At 39.4% G+C, this 16,773-nt stretch overlaps 1 protein-coding gene across 6 annotated transcripts in view; it reads right to left on the reverse strand.

Moving 5' to 3' along the window:
• The window catches only part of SEC62 (SEC62 homolog, preprotein translocation factor), a 96,016-nt gene that overhangs the window by 17,344 nt on the left and 61,899 nt on the right, over positions 1 to 16,773 (reverse strand). For all 6 annotated transcript variants that reach the window (XM_072618514.1, XM_072618508.1, XM_072618513.1 and 3 more), the window contains 2 exons: positions 2,117 to 2,225; positions 131 to 236 (listed from right to left, as the gene is read on the reverse strand). In XM_072618514.1, the coding sequence (XP_072474615.1) occupies positions 131 to 236; positions 2,117 to 2,225 (215 nt within the window). The remainder of the gene's footprint in view (positions 1 to 130; positions 237 to 2,116; positions 2,226 to 16,773) is intronic.

The raw sequence follows: 16,773 nt of genomic DNA on the forward strand, positions 1-16,773 counted from the left end.
TAATACAGCAAAATCAGTAGCACTGTGCTTTTTGTTGAGCTTAAATCTCATGAGAAATACTCATTTTATTCTGAAAATGCATAAGCCAATAAAAAAGCACTCAAAATTACTATTTACAAGTCAACAATACCTGTTACAGTAGTCAACAACAGACTCTCGGGTTGTAAACAAAGCTTCTTCTCCTTTCTTGGCCTTTGCCCATTTGGAGTCCAAAAGGCAATCTACGGCTTTTGAAGCTAAAAGGGAAAAAAAAAGGTGATTATCATTGTCTTTTAATGAATATTTATGAGAAAAGTACTACAGAATGAGAATACATAATATTTATCAAACTCATTTTATTAAGCAAATTCCTTAGGTCACACAATTAGTAGACTTCTGTCATAGTATATAGTCAACCTCACGTTTCAAAAGCAAAACTACTAAAAACCAAAGGACTTTCTAATCAAAAATGAAAAAAAGGAAGAACTCTGATTTAACACTAATAGATGAAAATAAGTTCTCTAATTACGTTTTAAAAATGGCGGGGTTGGGGGAAGAGTAGAATTTAAAATACTGAACTAATTTAATTAAGCCATTATGGTTTAAGTGCCTACTATTACCAAGGCACAGTGCTAGGTGCGTGTTGTAAGTTTGTTCTTCTTTCTTGAAGAGGACCAAGACATTGGAAAGGTGATGTCATGACTTGCAAGTGAATTGGATTTAAGTGAGGACAGGTTGTGCAAAGTCACCAGCCTCACTCTTTTCTCTGGAGCCATCTGGGTCCAGTGGCCAGATATAGATATAGGTCAGGAAGACTGGAGATGGTCCTGGAAGCAGTGGCCTAAGTTCTTTCCCAGGTCTCACTCTGGGACAAAATCCATTTAGTGATTAAGGCTAGGAAAGAAGAAACGAGGCAAAGAATGACCTCTTTTATCCTGTCAAAAATAAATAAATAAATAAAAATAAAAATCAACCTGGGAGGGGAAGACTCTCAGGGATTCTGGCCAAAACAGAAACAATTGCTATTTATACTCTCTCAGAGTCATCTGAGCCCAAACGGTGTTAAAAAGAGGCTTAGGCCGAGACTTATTGTTGACCAGTCAATGAGAGCCAGAGTGATTTGGGTTTAAGGCATGGTCCTTACAAAGGAAATCTAGGATGGAGATATCTTGGGAAGTTTCAGCAATCAAAATTTATACTGGTAGGTTCTGACAAGTAAATCTATAGTAAGATAATTTAAGTTAATTGCTTATATTATCTGATTTGATTTCTTACAACATCCCTTTGAGATAGGTGGTACAATACCACCTTTTTTACATGTGAGAAAGGCAAAGCTTAGAGAGCTTAGTGATGTGTTACTGTCACATGGCTATGACACCTCAGGGACAGAAATCAAAATCAGAGGGTCTGATTCCAAGTTTAGTGTCCTAAACTGGGTCTTAACTGAAAAAAGTGCTTTGGATAACTGACTCTAAGAAGGGGAAAAAAAAAAAAACACAGCTGTGTTATATAAACATATTTGCTAAAGGATTCTACCACAGGATCACTAGGTAATATGGGGCCAATAAGGCAGGCTTTATAAGCAACCAAATGTTGCTAAGAGAAAAAATGATATAGGAGAGAAAGAATTAAATTGGCATGCCCATATTCCTGAGCTTTACATGAGTGAAATAAAACAGCGTATGAGATAGCATCGAATCAGAGAACTACAACTTAAGGAATTCCTTCTTATCTAGACCAATGAGGTAAACACCCTAAAAGCAGTTTATACTGCACTACCCTGGGTATCACAATCCTTGGGTCCTATTCTGGGGAAACATAGTAGAGCTGGGATGGCCTTATAATGAGATCACTTCAGTAGTTTAAGTACTAAATTTCTGAAATGAACTCCAGAAAGCCCAATACTGAATTCTACTCTAGAGAAAAGCTTGAGGGAAATACTATGTATTTAAGATGCAAACACATTAGCTGGTAACAGTTGCAACAAGCTTTATAAAAAGTAGCATTAGAAAAACCATTCAAAATTTGTTCATTAATGTAAAAGAAAACACTTTAACAAAAGACATCTGAGAAACAGTAAAACTTAAATATCTTTAAAATGATCTGAACTGATGTGATGACTTTGTTATAATCCTACCAATAAAGTAATCAACCCGGTGACCCATCATATTTGTGGATTTTGTGGGACAATTGAAGCGAAGATATTTGGCCACCGCCTTTTCCTCTTTGGATGGTTCACCAACTTCCTGCAAAATAAAAATTTTATTTTAGAGTAATCATTCGTGGAAGAAATTTTACACCCAGTAAATTACACCTACAAAAGCTCATTAGGAATCTTTTGGACAACGTAATAAAATAATGAAAAAGTTAAATCAAGACTTGGCTTAGTGTTGAGTACTGACAAGAATTCAAGGGTGAACATTTCCAAGTAAATTCTTGAGAACCACATCAGCAATCCTCCTGTGCAAAACCTTCAAATTTCGCTATGATATGAAGCTGTTTCCAGGGATGAGTCTACATTCTAAAAATCTTAGTCAATTCTAGGTTGGTCATTGACACTTAGATAACATGGTTTGTGCATTTACAATTTCAAATGGGCATGCCTACATTAACATCCATGAGAACTGGTGCTAACTGGGAATTTCACTAAAATAAAACAGTGCAGTCACACTACAAAGAGCTGATCTGGAAAGTGTGACATGATCCGAACATTCCAGCCAATTCTTCTCTCCATCTCAGTTCTCCTCCCCAAACCCTAAGGCTCCAAAACAAAAGCAACAAAAAGGTCCCCTGTCTACAAGACTGTCAGTACTAAAACAGACCTCTCACAGCTTTCCGAGAACAAGCCATTAGATATGACACGAATGTGATAAAATACTATCATGCTGTAAGAAATCATGAACGTAACGGTTTCAGAAAAACTTGGGTGGATTTTTATGAACTGATGTAAAGTTAAGTCAGTAGAACCAGGAGAACTTATACAGAGACAGCAATATTGTAAAGATAATCAATTGTGAAAGATTTAGAAAGTGATCAACAAATAACCATCACAATCCAAAGAATTCAAGAGGAGACATGCAACACACCTTGAGACAGAGAGCTGCGGGACATGAGTGCAGACTTGAGGCTACACTGTCTTTCTCTGTCTTTTGATATGGCTAATATGGACACTTCTTTTGCACATGTATATATTTGTAATGGAATTTTTATTTTCTTGCCTAGCCAATAGGTGGGGGAGGGAGATAATGTGAAAATGAATATAAAACAAAACTGAATTTTAAAAATTTAAAGTGAACAAGGAGTTCAAGTAGAAAAAAAAAACAAAACACAAGCAAAAAAAACCAACCACAGAAAGGGATATGGAAGATGGTGCTCACTTTCCTTGGCCCCTCGTCATTTAATAATGTATTTTGAGATTTAAAAACCTTTTCTGCCATCCTTTCAAGCTTGCATCCTAGCTCCCATTTTACTTTCCCAGCTAAATGTTTAAGAGGAAGAATCTATATTCATTGCCTTTACTTCCTTATCATCCACTAATATTCAGTCCTTTTGGAACTTGGCTTTTCACCAGAGCTTTCTACTGAAAATTTCCTCAAAGGTCACCTCTATGTGCAAAATCCCACGGGCTTTTCTTAGTATTCATCCTCTGTGACCTTTCTGCAGCATCTGATACCTAGGACTCTAACCCTTCCTGAACAGGTCTTCTGGTGAAACTTCTAAGACACTGTTTTCTCTTAGTTCTAACCACGGTGATGGTGATCAACCTCATCCCCAGAATGGGTGTTGTAAGGCTTGGCCCAATTCTTTACTCTCCAGTGTTAAGCCTCCACTTTTCTGACCCACTGACATTCGAATAATACTTAGACTACCTACAGAAATGCTGAGGGAAACCCTATTGTAAACCTTAAAGGGAAACATGTAAACTGATTAACTACAGTCAGTAGCTTCAACAATGCCTCCACCTAAACAGTAAGCCTCTCAGTGCAAATAGTGCATTAGCACTCTTAATTCCACCTTAAAACCCAAATCATTCTGAATGGCCAACTGAATTTGGCCTCCAAACAAAGTCTCCAAGGCTCATTGTTTAGATTTTGATGGCTAAGAATGAGTGCAAATAACAACTGTTTTCTGTTTCTGGCCAGAAACTGAGGGCCTTCCCTTATTAGATTTATATCTTTGTGAAGGGAAAGTGGGCCATCTTTTGTCTCAACTCTTACCCAGCCCTCAGTCATTGAATGGATGTGGCTTCAGTCAAACTGAGACCTGGGAAAAACACCTGGGCCATCACCAGTGGTCTTGACCTTTATCTTGCCACTGGACTCTGATGATGCTGGAGGAGTGAGGCTGACTCCGCAGCTCTGTCCCACTTACATTCCAACTTACACACAAGTCAAGACATCTCCCTCCTGATGTCATTGGTCCTCTTCAAGAATGAAGTTGAAGAACTCTACTGACTGAGATTGAAATTTCAATCTTCTGTATCTTTTTCAGATGTATTGATTGCTTCCTCATCTTATTTCTGAAGTTGTTCTTTTGAACCCTGGTATTAGTCTTTTACTTTTACCCTCATTACATTTCACACAAGATTTGACCCACCAGTCTAGCCTGTCAACAAATTTTTGGATCCTGTCAGTCAACATATTTGTTTTGTCTCTTGTGAAATGGATAAACATGTCTTTATTCAAGTAACAGATTTTTTTAAAAGTTACATAGCGCAAAGTTAGTCAATAAATATTAAGGACCTACTATGTGTCAGGTACCATATTAAGTGCTAAGGATACAAAGACAAAAGTTAGTCTCTGTTCTCACAGTCTAATGCAGAAAACGTGTTTGTCCTTCATTGCCGAAGAAGACCATGCCATCAGAGATATGATGACATGACTTGCACTTGACTTTGTTTTGAGTGAGGGAGGGCTGTGCAGGTCCCCAGCCTCACTTCTCCTCCAGAGCCATCTGAATCCAGTGACCAGATATTCACCAGGATGATTGGAGATGACCCAGGATGAGGCAACTCAGGTTAAGTGACTTGCCCAAGGTCACACAGTCAAGTGTCTGAGGTGAGATTTCAACTCAGGTTCTCCTGACTCCTCCACTGCACCACCTAGCTGCCCCAATGAAGAAAATAAGATGCAAACAACTAGATATATATTCCTGATTCATTAGATTATCCTGACCCCCTTTCAGGGTGACATCAGATTGTCTGATGACTACTTTTTCGACACCATGGGTCCTCTCTTCACCCTTTCTCTCATCAATTCCCATGGATTTAACTGCCACCTTTATGCTGATGATTATCAAATTAATATATGTAGTCCCAACTTTCTACTGACCCTCAATCTCCCCTCTCCAACTGCCTTTCAGATACCTCAAACTCAAGATGTCCCAAACAGAAATCCTTCTCTTTCCACCAAACCATTCCCCTTTCTGACAGTCCCTTAGGCTCACACCCTGGATTCCTCACTATCTCTCTCACTCCTACATCGGAACTCTTGCCAAGGCCTGTCAGTTTTATCTGTGCAACATCTCCCTAATATGCCCCTCCTCTCCTCTGACACTTTGGCCACCCAGGTGCAGACGGTCATCACTGCACTCCTGGATTACTACATTAGTCTATGAGTAGGTCTGCCTGCCTCAAGTCTCTTCCCACTTCAGCTCATCCTCCATTCAGCTCCCAGAGTGATATTCCTAAAGCACAGGTATGACCATGGCACTCCCCCTCCCTCCCACTGAATAAACTCCAGTGGCTCCCTATCTCCTCTAGGATCAAACACAGAATCTTCTGCTTGGCTTTCAAGGCTTTTCGTAACCTAGTCCCCTCCTCCCTTTCCAGTCTTTATTATACCTTATTCCCTGGCGCACTCGTTGATTCAGTGACTGGCCTCTTAGTTTTTTCATAAATAAGACATTCCATCTTTTGGCTCCAGGCAACTTCTCCTGGCTCTACCTCCCTTTCCACCTACTGACCTACCTGGCTTCCCTTAAGTCCTCCCTTCTACAGGAAGCCTTCCCCAAAGCCCTCTTGATTCTAGTGCCTTCTTATTTATCCCGCATATGCTTGCTCTATATGTGTTTGTATGCTGTCTCTCCCAATAGACTGCAAGCTCTCTGGAGGCAGGGATTGTCTTTTGCCTCTTTCTGTATCCTGAGCACTTAGTGTATAGTGCCTGGCACACAGTTTTCAGTGATTTGACTGTCAGTGTGTGGAAGAAGATGAAGAGGGAAGAAAAGTGAGAAGTGGACAGGATGTGTGCTGCAGAGAATGAGCAGAAGACTATTCTAATAGTCCAGATAGGAGATGATAAGATCTGTACTAGGGTCGTGGTACTAGGTCCAAATAGAGAAGGTGGTTATATGAGAGCTGTTACAAAGGCAGAATTATCAGAACTTGGAAGGAGCCAGAATACTGAGGGAGAGATAGGGAAAGGGAGATGTCAATGAAAACTAGGTTTTGAACCTGGCTGACTGGGAGGACGGTAGTATCTTCAACAGCAACAGGTAAATTTGGAAGGAGGAAAGAGACTTTGGTGGGGGTGATAATAAGCTCAGTTTTAAATATGTTGAGTTTAAGATATATATGAGACACATCCAGTTCAGAATGTCCAAGGTCAGAAGAGAGGTTAGGGTTGGATGAAAAGTTCAGCAAATCATCTGCATAATGATGAAAATTGACTCTGAAGAGCTGACTGAATACTGAAATTGATGCTGATGAGACCACTAAGCAAAAAGAGTATAGACATGAGAAGAGGATCCAAGACAGTCTTGAGGGAACATCCAAAGCTAGCAAATGCAACCTAGATAAAGATTTAACAAAGGTGTAGTCATACAGGCAGGAAAAGAAGACAGAGCAGTATCACAAAAACCCTACAGAGGAGGGAGTGTTAAGGAAGAGATCTGTTGGGGGTGTAAGCTCAGTTCCATGTGGACAGTCTCGGGCGGGTAAAGGTGAGAACTTCTAAACCTTAGAGTTCTCATGAGGCCCCCCAGGGAACAGCAGGGAATTGAGGTGTGAGACCGAGATATCTCGTGCATTTCCGCCTCTTCCTGTGGGAAACGTGATGGGAGAGAGCATCCCTGCCCTTGAGATTGGCCCGGGTCTGAGCACACCTATTGTTATCTAACAGGCACGGTATTCAGGTGCAAACTATGTGGCAGGAGAGCTTAAGTAGGGTCAGGAAAGCCTGAAGGCGCTCTTAGCGCTGAAGGGCCCTTAGAGGACAGAAGGCCCCTCTTCCTTCTCTCCTCTCTTCGCTCTTCCCTCTCCCCTCTCTCCCCACTTCCACTTCTGCTTTCATTCTCTTACTGTAAGATCTTTGCCTCCTTGGGAGATTTCTCTCTCTCCTAAGGAAGAGTTCCCCCTGCACATGTAACCAAGACCCTGAATAAAGCCTAACCCTTGTTCGACTCTGGAAAGTCTCTTCTCTCATACGTTTATCCGGTTTGGCCAGCCGAAGACCTGCGATAGGTAAGGTAAGACTCGGGTAGCCCTCAGGCCTCTAGGCCTGGCAGAGATCAACAGTGTCTCAGCTCTTAACATATCTTAAGTCACTTTCATGTTTCTGGGTCTCTTCCTGCAGAAAACCTGAATGGAGATAAGCCAGGGCAGATGAAAGGTGTGACCCTGCAGAAGGTGGTGAACAGAGCCTGACTTAAGCACAAATCCCCAAGCCCAGCAGCTGAGGATGGAGATAGAAGTGAACAGAATAAAACATTAAACTTAACAGAGAAACAGACAGGGAGAGAGGGAGAGGGTGGGTCTAAGGGGGAAGGCAAGATAAGTCCAATTCAATAAACGTTTATTAAACGCCTACTACATGCCAGGCACTGTGCGAAGTGCTGGGAATACAAAAAGAGGCAAAAGACAGTTTATGCCCTTAAGGGTTTACAATCTATTGGAGGGGACAACATGTAAACAAATATATGCAAAGCTGGCTATATACAGGATAAATAATTAACAAAGGGAAGCCAAAGGTAAGGGAACAGTTATAAGTAAAACAAACTCCAACTTAAAAAGGGGTTAAATAAAGGAGGGATTAAAAGGAAAGGAAAAGTTTGGGATTATAGGCAGGACAAGGAGAAGAGACCAGAGACAACAGAGTAGTAGAACTCAATAGCCTTGAGTTCCTTCAACAGTTAATAGATGTGTGACTCTGGGTAAGTCACTTAACCTTTGTTTTTCTCAATTTCCTCAACTGTGAAATGGCGATTTAACCTACATTGCAGGGTTGCTGTGAGGATCAAATGACATAAAATGTGTAAAGGATTTAGCACAATGGCTGGCACATAGTAGGCAATATCTAAATGTTTATTCTTCTCCCTTCTTCCCCTCCTCAGAGATCACAAGTGCTAGGCTAACTCCCACTCTTTTATGTAGAGAGGCCAAACCCAGAAAAATGTGCAAGAGGGCAGCATGCAGGGGAAAATGCAGTTAATCAAAACCCTGAACATGAATGACATGAACTGACCCATAAAACAGAAGAGGACGGTAACATGAATTAGAAAGCAGGCTTCAAAAATAATGTTATTTACAAGAAACACACAACATAATGATCCACATAGACTTAAATGAAAAGCTAGAGCAGAATCTATCAAGCTTCTGATTGATAATGAACCCAAATGAAAAGGTAGAAATCATATTAGATGAAGCTTAAGTAAATAAAGATCTGTTGAAAGGACAGAAAGGAAACTACTTTATGCTTAAATGCAGCATAGATAACAAAAAATTTTGTTATTCTTTTTAGAGTTTACTTTCCATCTCTAGTTTCCAGGTGTTAGATAATAATTTTCCCAATAGCCTCAAGGATCCTTGATAGTAATTCCTAGAATCATAGTGATAGGCAGTCCTATCGAGACTGAACAATGAGATAATGGGTGACATAATGTGATATTTACTGCACTTGCGCAGAATGACGATATTGCTAAAGTTAACGTGTGAGTTTGATGTTGACAAGATGCCTTCTTTGTCTGCTGTCTTATAAAGCAAGTGGGCACTGGTCAGTGAGGGGGGAGCCCACAAGGGAATATGACAGGGTAAAGCTGTGTGTACCTTGATAAACCCTCAAAAAGGCTTGGGCGCGGGGGGGGGGGGGGGGGGGGGGGAATCTGTGTTTGCCTCAACTGGCCCCTACTGAGGCTTAGGGGATCCCATAGGAAGTGTAGCTCCCACTATATTCTCACAGGCCACTGCAAGAGGGAATGCTGTAGGAGCTGGTCCTCCTATTATCAGCAACCCCTTCTGAGAACAGACTAGAATAAAGTAAGATTAGGGACCCTTCTGAAGCTGTCTTCCTGTCTTAGAGGCTCTAAGTTACAGTCTCGAGTCCAAACTTCTCCAGTGCTTCTCTAGTGTAAAATACCACAGAAACCTTAAAAAAAATGCAGAAAGGCAGAAATATCAAATGTATCATTTACAGATCACATAATACAATAAAAATTATATTCAATAAACTATCTTTGAATAAAGAATTAAAACTTAATTATAGACTAGCTCAAATTCTAAAGAAATTGGTTGTTCAAAGAACAAATCATGGCAACAGAAAATTTCATCAGAGTTAAATAGAACAATGAGACACACCAAAACCTGGGAGATAAAGCTAACACAGTCCTTGGGGAAATTTTTCTCTCTCAAAGCTTTCATCAACAAAAAGAGAGAAAAAACAAATCAATGAGTTGACACGTAACTAAAAAAAACTAGAAAAACAACAAATCAAAAACCTGTAAGTAAACATGAAAGTAGAAATTCATAAAATCAAGAGATTAATAAAACTGAAAGAAAAAAATGACAGAAAAAGAATGAACTGATGAAGCCAGGAGCAGATCTTTTGGAAGGAAAAACAGCTAACCTGATTTTAAATGAGAGGAAAACTAATTACTAAAACAAAAAATGAAAAGGAATATTCATTCTTTTGAATTCCTTCTTTCTTCATTTGAAGAATAAAGGAAATTTTACCATAAACTATTTTGCCCAGTTATTAAAAAAAAAGACAAACCAAAGAATCAAAAGAAAAGCCAAAAAACTCCAACAAAACCTAGTTAACTTAGAGAAAATTAAGACTTACAAAAATGTAAAATATCCAGATTGACAGAAAAAAGATTAAATGACCCAAATCCAAAAGAAAAGAAATTGAACAAGTTATAAATGAACTCTCAAGGGGGAAAAAGGCTCCTGCACCAGACAAGTGAATGAATTCCACCAAACATTAAAAGAGCAATCAATTCTAATATTATGCAAACTGCAAAAATAGGAAAAGAAAGGACTCTCACAATCTCTATAATACAAATATAGTACTGATAGCAGGGAAAGACAAAGATAGAAGATTACAGAGCAATAACAAAAAATTTTAAAACCTTACATGATACTGATGGAGGCTGAATGCAAATCAAAGCATATTTTTTTAACTTTTTTCCCCTTTTTTGTCTGTTTTCTTTCACAACATACACAGAAGTACAGAATACAGAAATGTTTTGCATGAGTGCACATGTATAACCTATACCAGCTTGCTTGCCTTCTCAATGAAGGCAGTGGAGAGGGAGAGAATTTGAAACTCAAAAAACTTAAATGTTGAAAATTTTTACATGGAAAAAAAAATTCAAGAAATTAAAATACAAACACTACATGATTTTATCAAGAGATGCTAAAAAGACTTTTTACAAAATTCAATACCTGTTATTGTTTAAAAGGAAAAATATTAGAAAACATTATAACACTTTTCCTTAACATAATAACTAGTGTCTACCAAAAACCAAGAACAAGCACAATATGTAACGGAGCAAAGTCAGAGGCCACTCATTCCCAACACTGCTAAGAGGAGACTCTTCCAATGATGGTCTTATCAGAGCAAGTCTCAGTGACACTAATACCTACAAGATCAAAGGAGTTTCCCTGAATTAGAATCTTTATTATCCATTCTTTTGGTATTTATTTATAGACATCTGAGGGGATAAGCTTCAATATTAGCATCTCTTGACTTTCTCTCTTATGAATTTTTGTGTCTCCTTGGCTATTCCTCTTACAACAATCTCTCCTCAACAGCATCTAACTTGGTGGAAATATAGAAGCTGTTTTCTCCCCCTTTTTAGTTCAAATCCCTTTTGATTAAATGTGCAAGACCCCTGGCAAATATATTCTTTCCAGCTCTGGTTGGGAGAACTTCAGCACCAGTCAGGATCATTCTTTGATTCAGTGGGGAAATCCAAATCCCATAACACCATTTTCTTAGTGAAATCTGTTCTCTTCTGAATCCTTGTCTTTAATAGACAACTCTAATGGAAGCATCACTTATGCCTCTAGGATCTTTATTTTCTTGCCCTAGAGTTAGTAATCTTTAGCAATGAAATGCTTTCTAGATTCGTTCTAGTAATATAATCACTGTTGACATGAATCACCACAAGCAGTTACTAATAGTGATCTGGTTTTACAAGTTTTGGGTGATTCTCTGTCACATTCTGAACACATGCCTCAGGAAGATAGCAGAGCTATGTAGTGTCATGAGTAAGTCAATAAACAGCTGCCTCAAATGAGGTGCCAGGTTTTACCTATTTTACATCCCAAGCTTTTCCTACAGGAAAAAAAAAAACTACAGAAGTAATGATGACATTGTTGAAGGTAATGATTACATTTTGACATACAAAAAAGTAAACAGTTTGACCCAACTGAGTCCTTTATAACTGGTCTTTAATATTTACCATTTGTTTCTCCTGGATCTTCTGTGTCCAATTTTCCACTGGGTTCTGGAGTTTTTGTCATAGATACCTGAATGTCTTTCAATTTATTTTACATGTCCTTTTTTTTCCATTCAAGCAATACCCACTTTTCCTGGCTGTTTCCCTCCCAGCCTGGTGTCTTTCTTTTCACTGCCTCATTAAAGGGGCCATGCCCTGAGTACTTCTTAAAGAGGCCTAATTCAATGAATGAACTCACCCTAAGTGAGTACCTGCACAGACCTTGGCCTTTCCCAGTGCATCCTGGGTCATCTCCAGTCATCCCGAGGAATATCAGGTCACTGGATTCAGATGGTTCTGGAGGAGAAGTGAGGCTGGTGACCTGCACAGCCTTCCCTCACTCAAAACAAAGTCAAGGGCAAGTCATGTCATCATTTCTCTGATGGCATGGTCTTCTTCGGTAACAAAGGAGGAGCACATTTTACATCCATAGTATCTCTCCTTTATGAGCACATAACCACCTCTCTAGTTTAACTCATATCACCCCATGTCTGGACTACTGTACTAAATGGTCTCTTTTACTTAGTCTCTCTCCTCTCTAATCTATCTTTCACACGTGTTAAAATTATTTGCCTAAAGCATAAGTCTGACAAAATTACTCCCCCTGCTCTAAAAACTTAAGTATCTTCCTCCTGCCTGCCTCCAGAATAAAATACAAACTGCTAAGATTGGCACACAGAGTTAGAATTCCATCCACATACCCCCTGTGAGCATATGAGCTTCTTGCAGGCAGGACCATGGGTATGTTAAGCCTTGAGAAAAAATTCAGGGGACACAAGAGCTGTCTTCAAGTATTTGAAGAGCTTATGGAGAGATCTGGTCCATCTGTCCTGAGGTCAAATTACAAGCAATGGATGCAGAGAGACGAAAGTAGATGAGCAATCAGAAGCTGCTCCCCCCCATCCCCGCCCCCGTAGAGAATTGTTGTCTGTTAACAAGCATTTGTTAAGCACTCCCCATTTTCCAGGAACTGTGCTAAACACTGAGAATACAAAGAAAGGCAAAACATGGTCCTATCAGCAAGAAGCTCACATTCTAACAGGGGTGTGTGTGTACAGGGGTGTACGTGTGTATGTATGTATGTATGTGCGTGTGCGTGTGACAAAAGGTGCTACTGGTGGAGAGGGGACTGGGAAGGCTTCCTGTAGAAGATGATACTTGACTTGAGTCATATGTGAGGGGAGGGAAGGGAGAATGTTCCAGGCATTGGGGACAGTCAATGAAAAGATATGGAACTTAGATGCAGTATTACACGTGAGGAAAAAAATGCAAAGATACCCACAAATCCAACCTAGATGGAGAGACTAACTCCACAATCAGTATACACAGAAACTCAAAGAAAAAAATGGATTTCCCACAACTACATGAATAATTACAAGAAACGAAGCAAAACATAAAAAGAATTGGAAGGCAAATATGTAACAGAACAGAAAGAGTTAAACTTACCCAGGTAATATTTTCTCTGAAAACTAGAGAAATGCTAATTAAAGCAACCCTGAAGTTCCACTTTACTATTTTAAGTTTGGGAAAATTGACAAAAAAAAAAAAGGAAACGACAAATGTTGGAGAAACTGGGGGAAAACAGCTACAATGATGTCCTCGTGATGAAGCTGTGAAATGGTCCATCATTCTAAAAATTTGGAAATGTGCCCACAAAAATTACTAAAGTACACACCCTTTGACCCAGCAAAACCACTATCAGGCCTATGCTCCAAGGAGATCAAAGATGTTTCATAAGGATCAAATAAGATAATATTTGTAAAGCAATCTGTAGGTCTTGTGGTGGCAAAGTAAGTCAGGGGGTTCCCATAAACTGGAGAATGCTTGAACAAATCATGGCACATGAAGGTAATGAAATGTCATTATTCTATAAAAATGAAGTCAGACAGTTTCAGAAAAACCAGAGGAGGATTTATTTGGACTGAGGCAGAGTGAAGTGAGCAAAAGCAGAATATACGTTACAATATCAACACTGTGAAAATCAATCATTTTGAAACCCTTTGGAACTCTGATCAACACTGATGATGAAGAATGCTATCCAATCCCTGACAGAGATAATAGACCTTAAAGACTAATCACACATTTTTGGACTTGCCTTTATGGGAATTTGTTTTACTTGACAATGTTTATTTGTTATAAGGATTTTCTTTTTCTCCTCTCCACCACTATGGAGGGATGGAAGGCAGAACAAATAACTGCTTGATAAGCAAAAATAAAATTAAAAAAATAAATCCTAAGTGAAGATTTCTCAGATCTACTTACATCAGTGGGTAAAGTGAAAAGAGAAAGAATCTCCTGAAAGAAATCCAAAAGGAAAAGTCCTAGAGATTAAAGATAATCCAATTAACCAAAAAGAAAGAGTACCAAGAAGCCACAATCAGAATCATATTAAATCTGTCAGCTTCTCCTCTAAGAAGAGCTCTTGGAATACAATATTCCAAAAAACTACTAATTCCCACCAAGTACCTGACCATTGTACTCTGAGTAACCTGTAACTTTCTAATTCTTTGAAGCTGGTGGTATTCCAGCCATATGGAATGCCCGGAAGGATACTGTATAACACTGTCTAGAGAAAAGTCATCATCTACTATTATTTTTTCTGTGTGGCAAGTGAGACCAGACTCTTTTGGGGACTCATCGATCACATTTAGAAAGTTCTCTAATGTTCTGGGTGTGAGGCAATCAATACCTCATCCTTCGCAAACAGGAGTATCCAGACTATCTCACCATGTACATGACACCTGCTCTCCTATTTGGACCGTCTTGAAGGAGGGGAGTGGAGTATGTGAAATTGGATGGAAAAAAACTGATCTTTACTTTCACTGACCTCTAATTGAAATTTAGCATTTTCTTCAACTCTTTAAAATCATTATGAGAAGTGACTAATGCAAGTTAAACAGGTTGCAGCAAAGGAAGATCTGACTGCAGGTCTGCCAACTCCATATCTAGCACTCTTTTCACTTTGCCACACTGTTTTCCCAGAGAAGAAAAAGAAAAGGCTGAAAAAAACAGTTGAACAGGCACTAAAATTTTGTTCAAAGGATGAATAAGGAATATAATGAATTGGATGGTAAGTACTTAAGACTTGGGTGAAGGCCTCAGGAATGTAGATGAAGGACTGACGCGAAACATCTTAAAAAGACCTGGTGATAGTGTTCAGAGAATAAAAGACAGGGCGAAAGACAGGAAGACAGAGAAGTTGTGAAAAGTGGTTAGGAGGAAGTTCAGTCTAACTGACTAAAACAACAACAAACAGCTGGTATAATTACTGCTGACATGACTCAGGGAAGAGAAACGTCCTTGTTAAATGAGTTCATAGAAAACATTTTAAAACTTCATTACAGAGTATTAGAAGTGGGAAGGATCTTCAAATATCACCTCGCCTAAGCCTCTGATTTTACAGGTGAGGAAATCAAGGCCCAAGGTGGGTGAAGGTTCTCAGTCACACAACTAGTTAATGCAAAGTGAAGACCAAAAGCTCACCAACAAGGCAGAAAGAGGCTGTAAGTGCCAGGTCTCCTGAAGACTAATCTGACGGTCTACATACAGTCTTTATTTTTATTTCTTCAAGTATGACAATCAATTCCATCTCTTCCTTTATGCTCCCTATTCCCTGGTACAAGAACAGCAAACAGTAAAATAGTAAACTGTATAACACCTAAAAAAAGGTAAGGAGCTGAATGGAGGAAAGACAAAAGGAAGGGAAGCCTAAACAATCTCCCAACCAGATACTCAAGCTCTATATGAGATTTCCTGCATACATACACCCAATTAGCCCAACTCAGTGAAGGCCTGTCATGATCAGAAGGCACTGAGAAACTGTGCCTAGAACAGCACTATAAATGGGTAAGTAATTAAGTCTATTAGACTATGAAATTGTGGCACACACTAAGTGTTTAATAAATGTTTTGTTGAGGATGATGAAATAAGCAAACTCTAAGATATACACACTGTACTACACTTTCTTTTTCATTAGAAATGACTACTGACCTTTATCATTTTTTTTCTGTTTAAATCATGCAGTCAAAGCCCTAATTGCCCACAGTGAGAATTACCATTATTAAAAATTCGTTGTGCCTCCAAGTCACTGCCCCAGTTGCTGCATCCACCATTAGATAATTTGGGAAGACCAGCTCCATGCCTGATAGACACATGGTAGGCTTTAGCCAACTGCTTACTGACTGACTAGGTTCTGGCCTTCACTTCACCAACCTTGGGCCTGTAAAGTTAGGCACTTGGACTAGGGGACACTTTTTAATCCCTTCCAGTTCTTCTGGGTTAAGAAGTACAGAGAAGTTCCTCAAGACAAGCCAGGGCACCTAGCAGCTGGAAGCTGAGGACAGGGAATCTTGCCACGTGGCAGCTCTGAGCCACCACAGAGTGCCTCTGCAAGCCAGAGACAAAAACAGACTCACCTTTTTTCCTCCTCATGCTCCAAGCAGTAAAAAATCTCTGGGGTTTTTGTAGGTCTACCCAGCTCTTTAGGAAAGCTTCTTGCTTCTTAAAGGGATCTGACTTCTCCTGGTAGCACACATCAAAGGGAAAAGCAGAAAAGAGCAGCTTCCAGGCCAAGTTATAGATCCAAGAAGGCAATTTGACTTTCTCAAGCTCACACTGCAAAACCTCCTTCTAAGAATTCTCCCAGCAACAAACTTGTTGTCTTTCATGACACCCAGCTGGGATAGTCCTTACTTCTGGACTTAAGTCAGATTTTCTGTTAAGATGACTTCTGAATAAAGAAAAGGGAATTTGCAAATTTAGATGTTAAAGATCTAATGTCATCATGGAATAATAATTTGTCAATATATAAATTCTTTAGAACACTTTTATAAAATAGATTGTAACAGACAACAGTTTCCTCTCCTTAGAATTAGAAAGGGCTACAAAGAATTAAAACTGTGAGTCCCTGTGAAGGGCAATGGAGAGGTAAAGAGTGGGTATGAGTTTCTGCAGCACATCACCAATGAAGTACTGCATAAGAGAAGTACAAATAAGGCTATCAGACAGATGCATGGTGTATGGAGGACAAAGGGCTGATGACTAGTCTTGGGCTCCAACAGCATCCACGGCCTATCC

Source organism: Notamacropus eugenii, chromosome 6, assembly GCF_028372415.1.
Source record: "Notamacropus eugenii isolate mMacEug1 chromosome 6, mMacEug1.pri_v2, whole genome shotgun sequence".
In the NCBI taxonomy this organism is placed as follows: Eukaryota; Metazoa; Chordata; class Mammalia; order Diprotodontia; family Macropodidae; genus Notamacropus; species Notamacropus eugenii.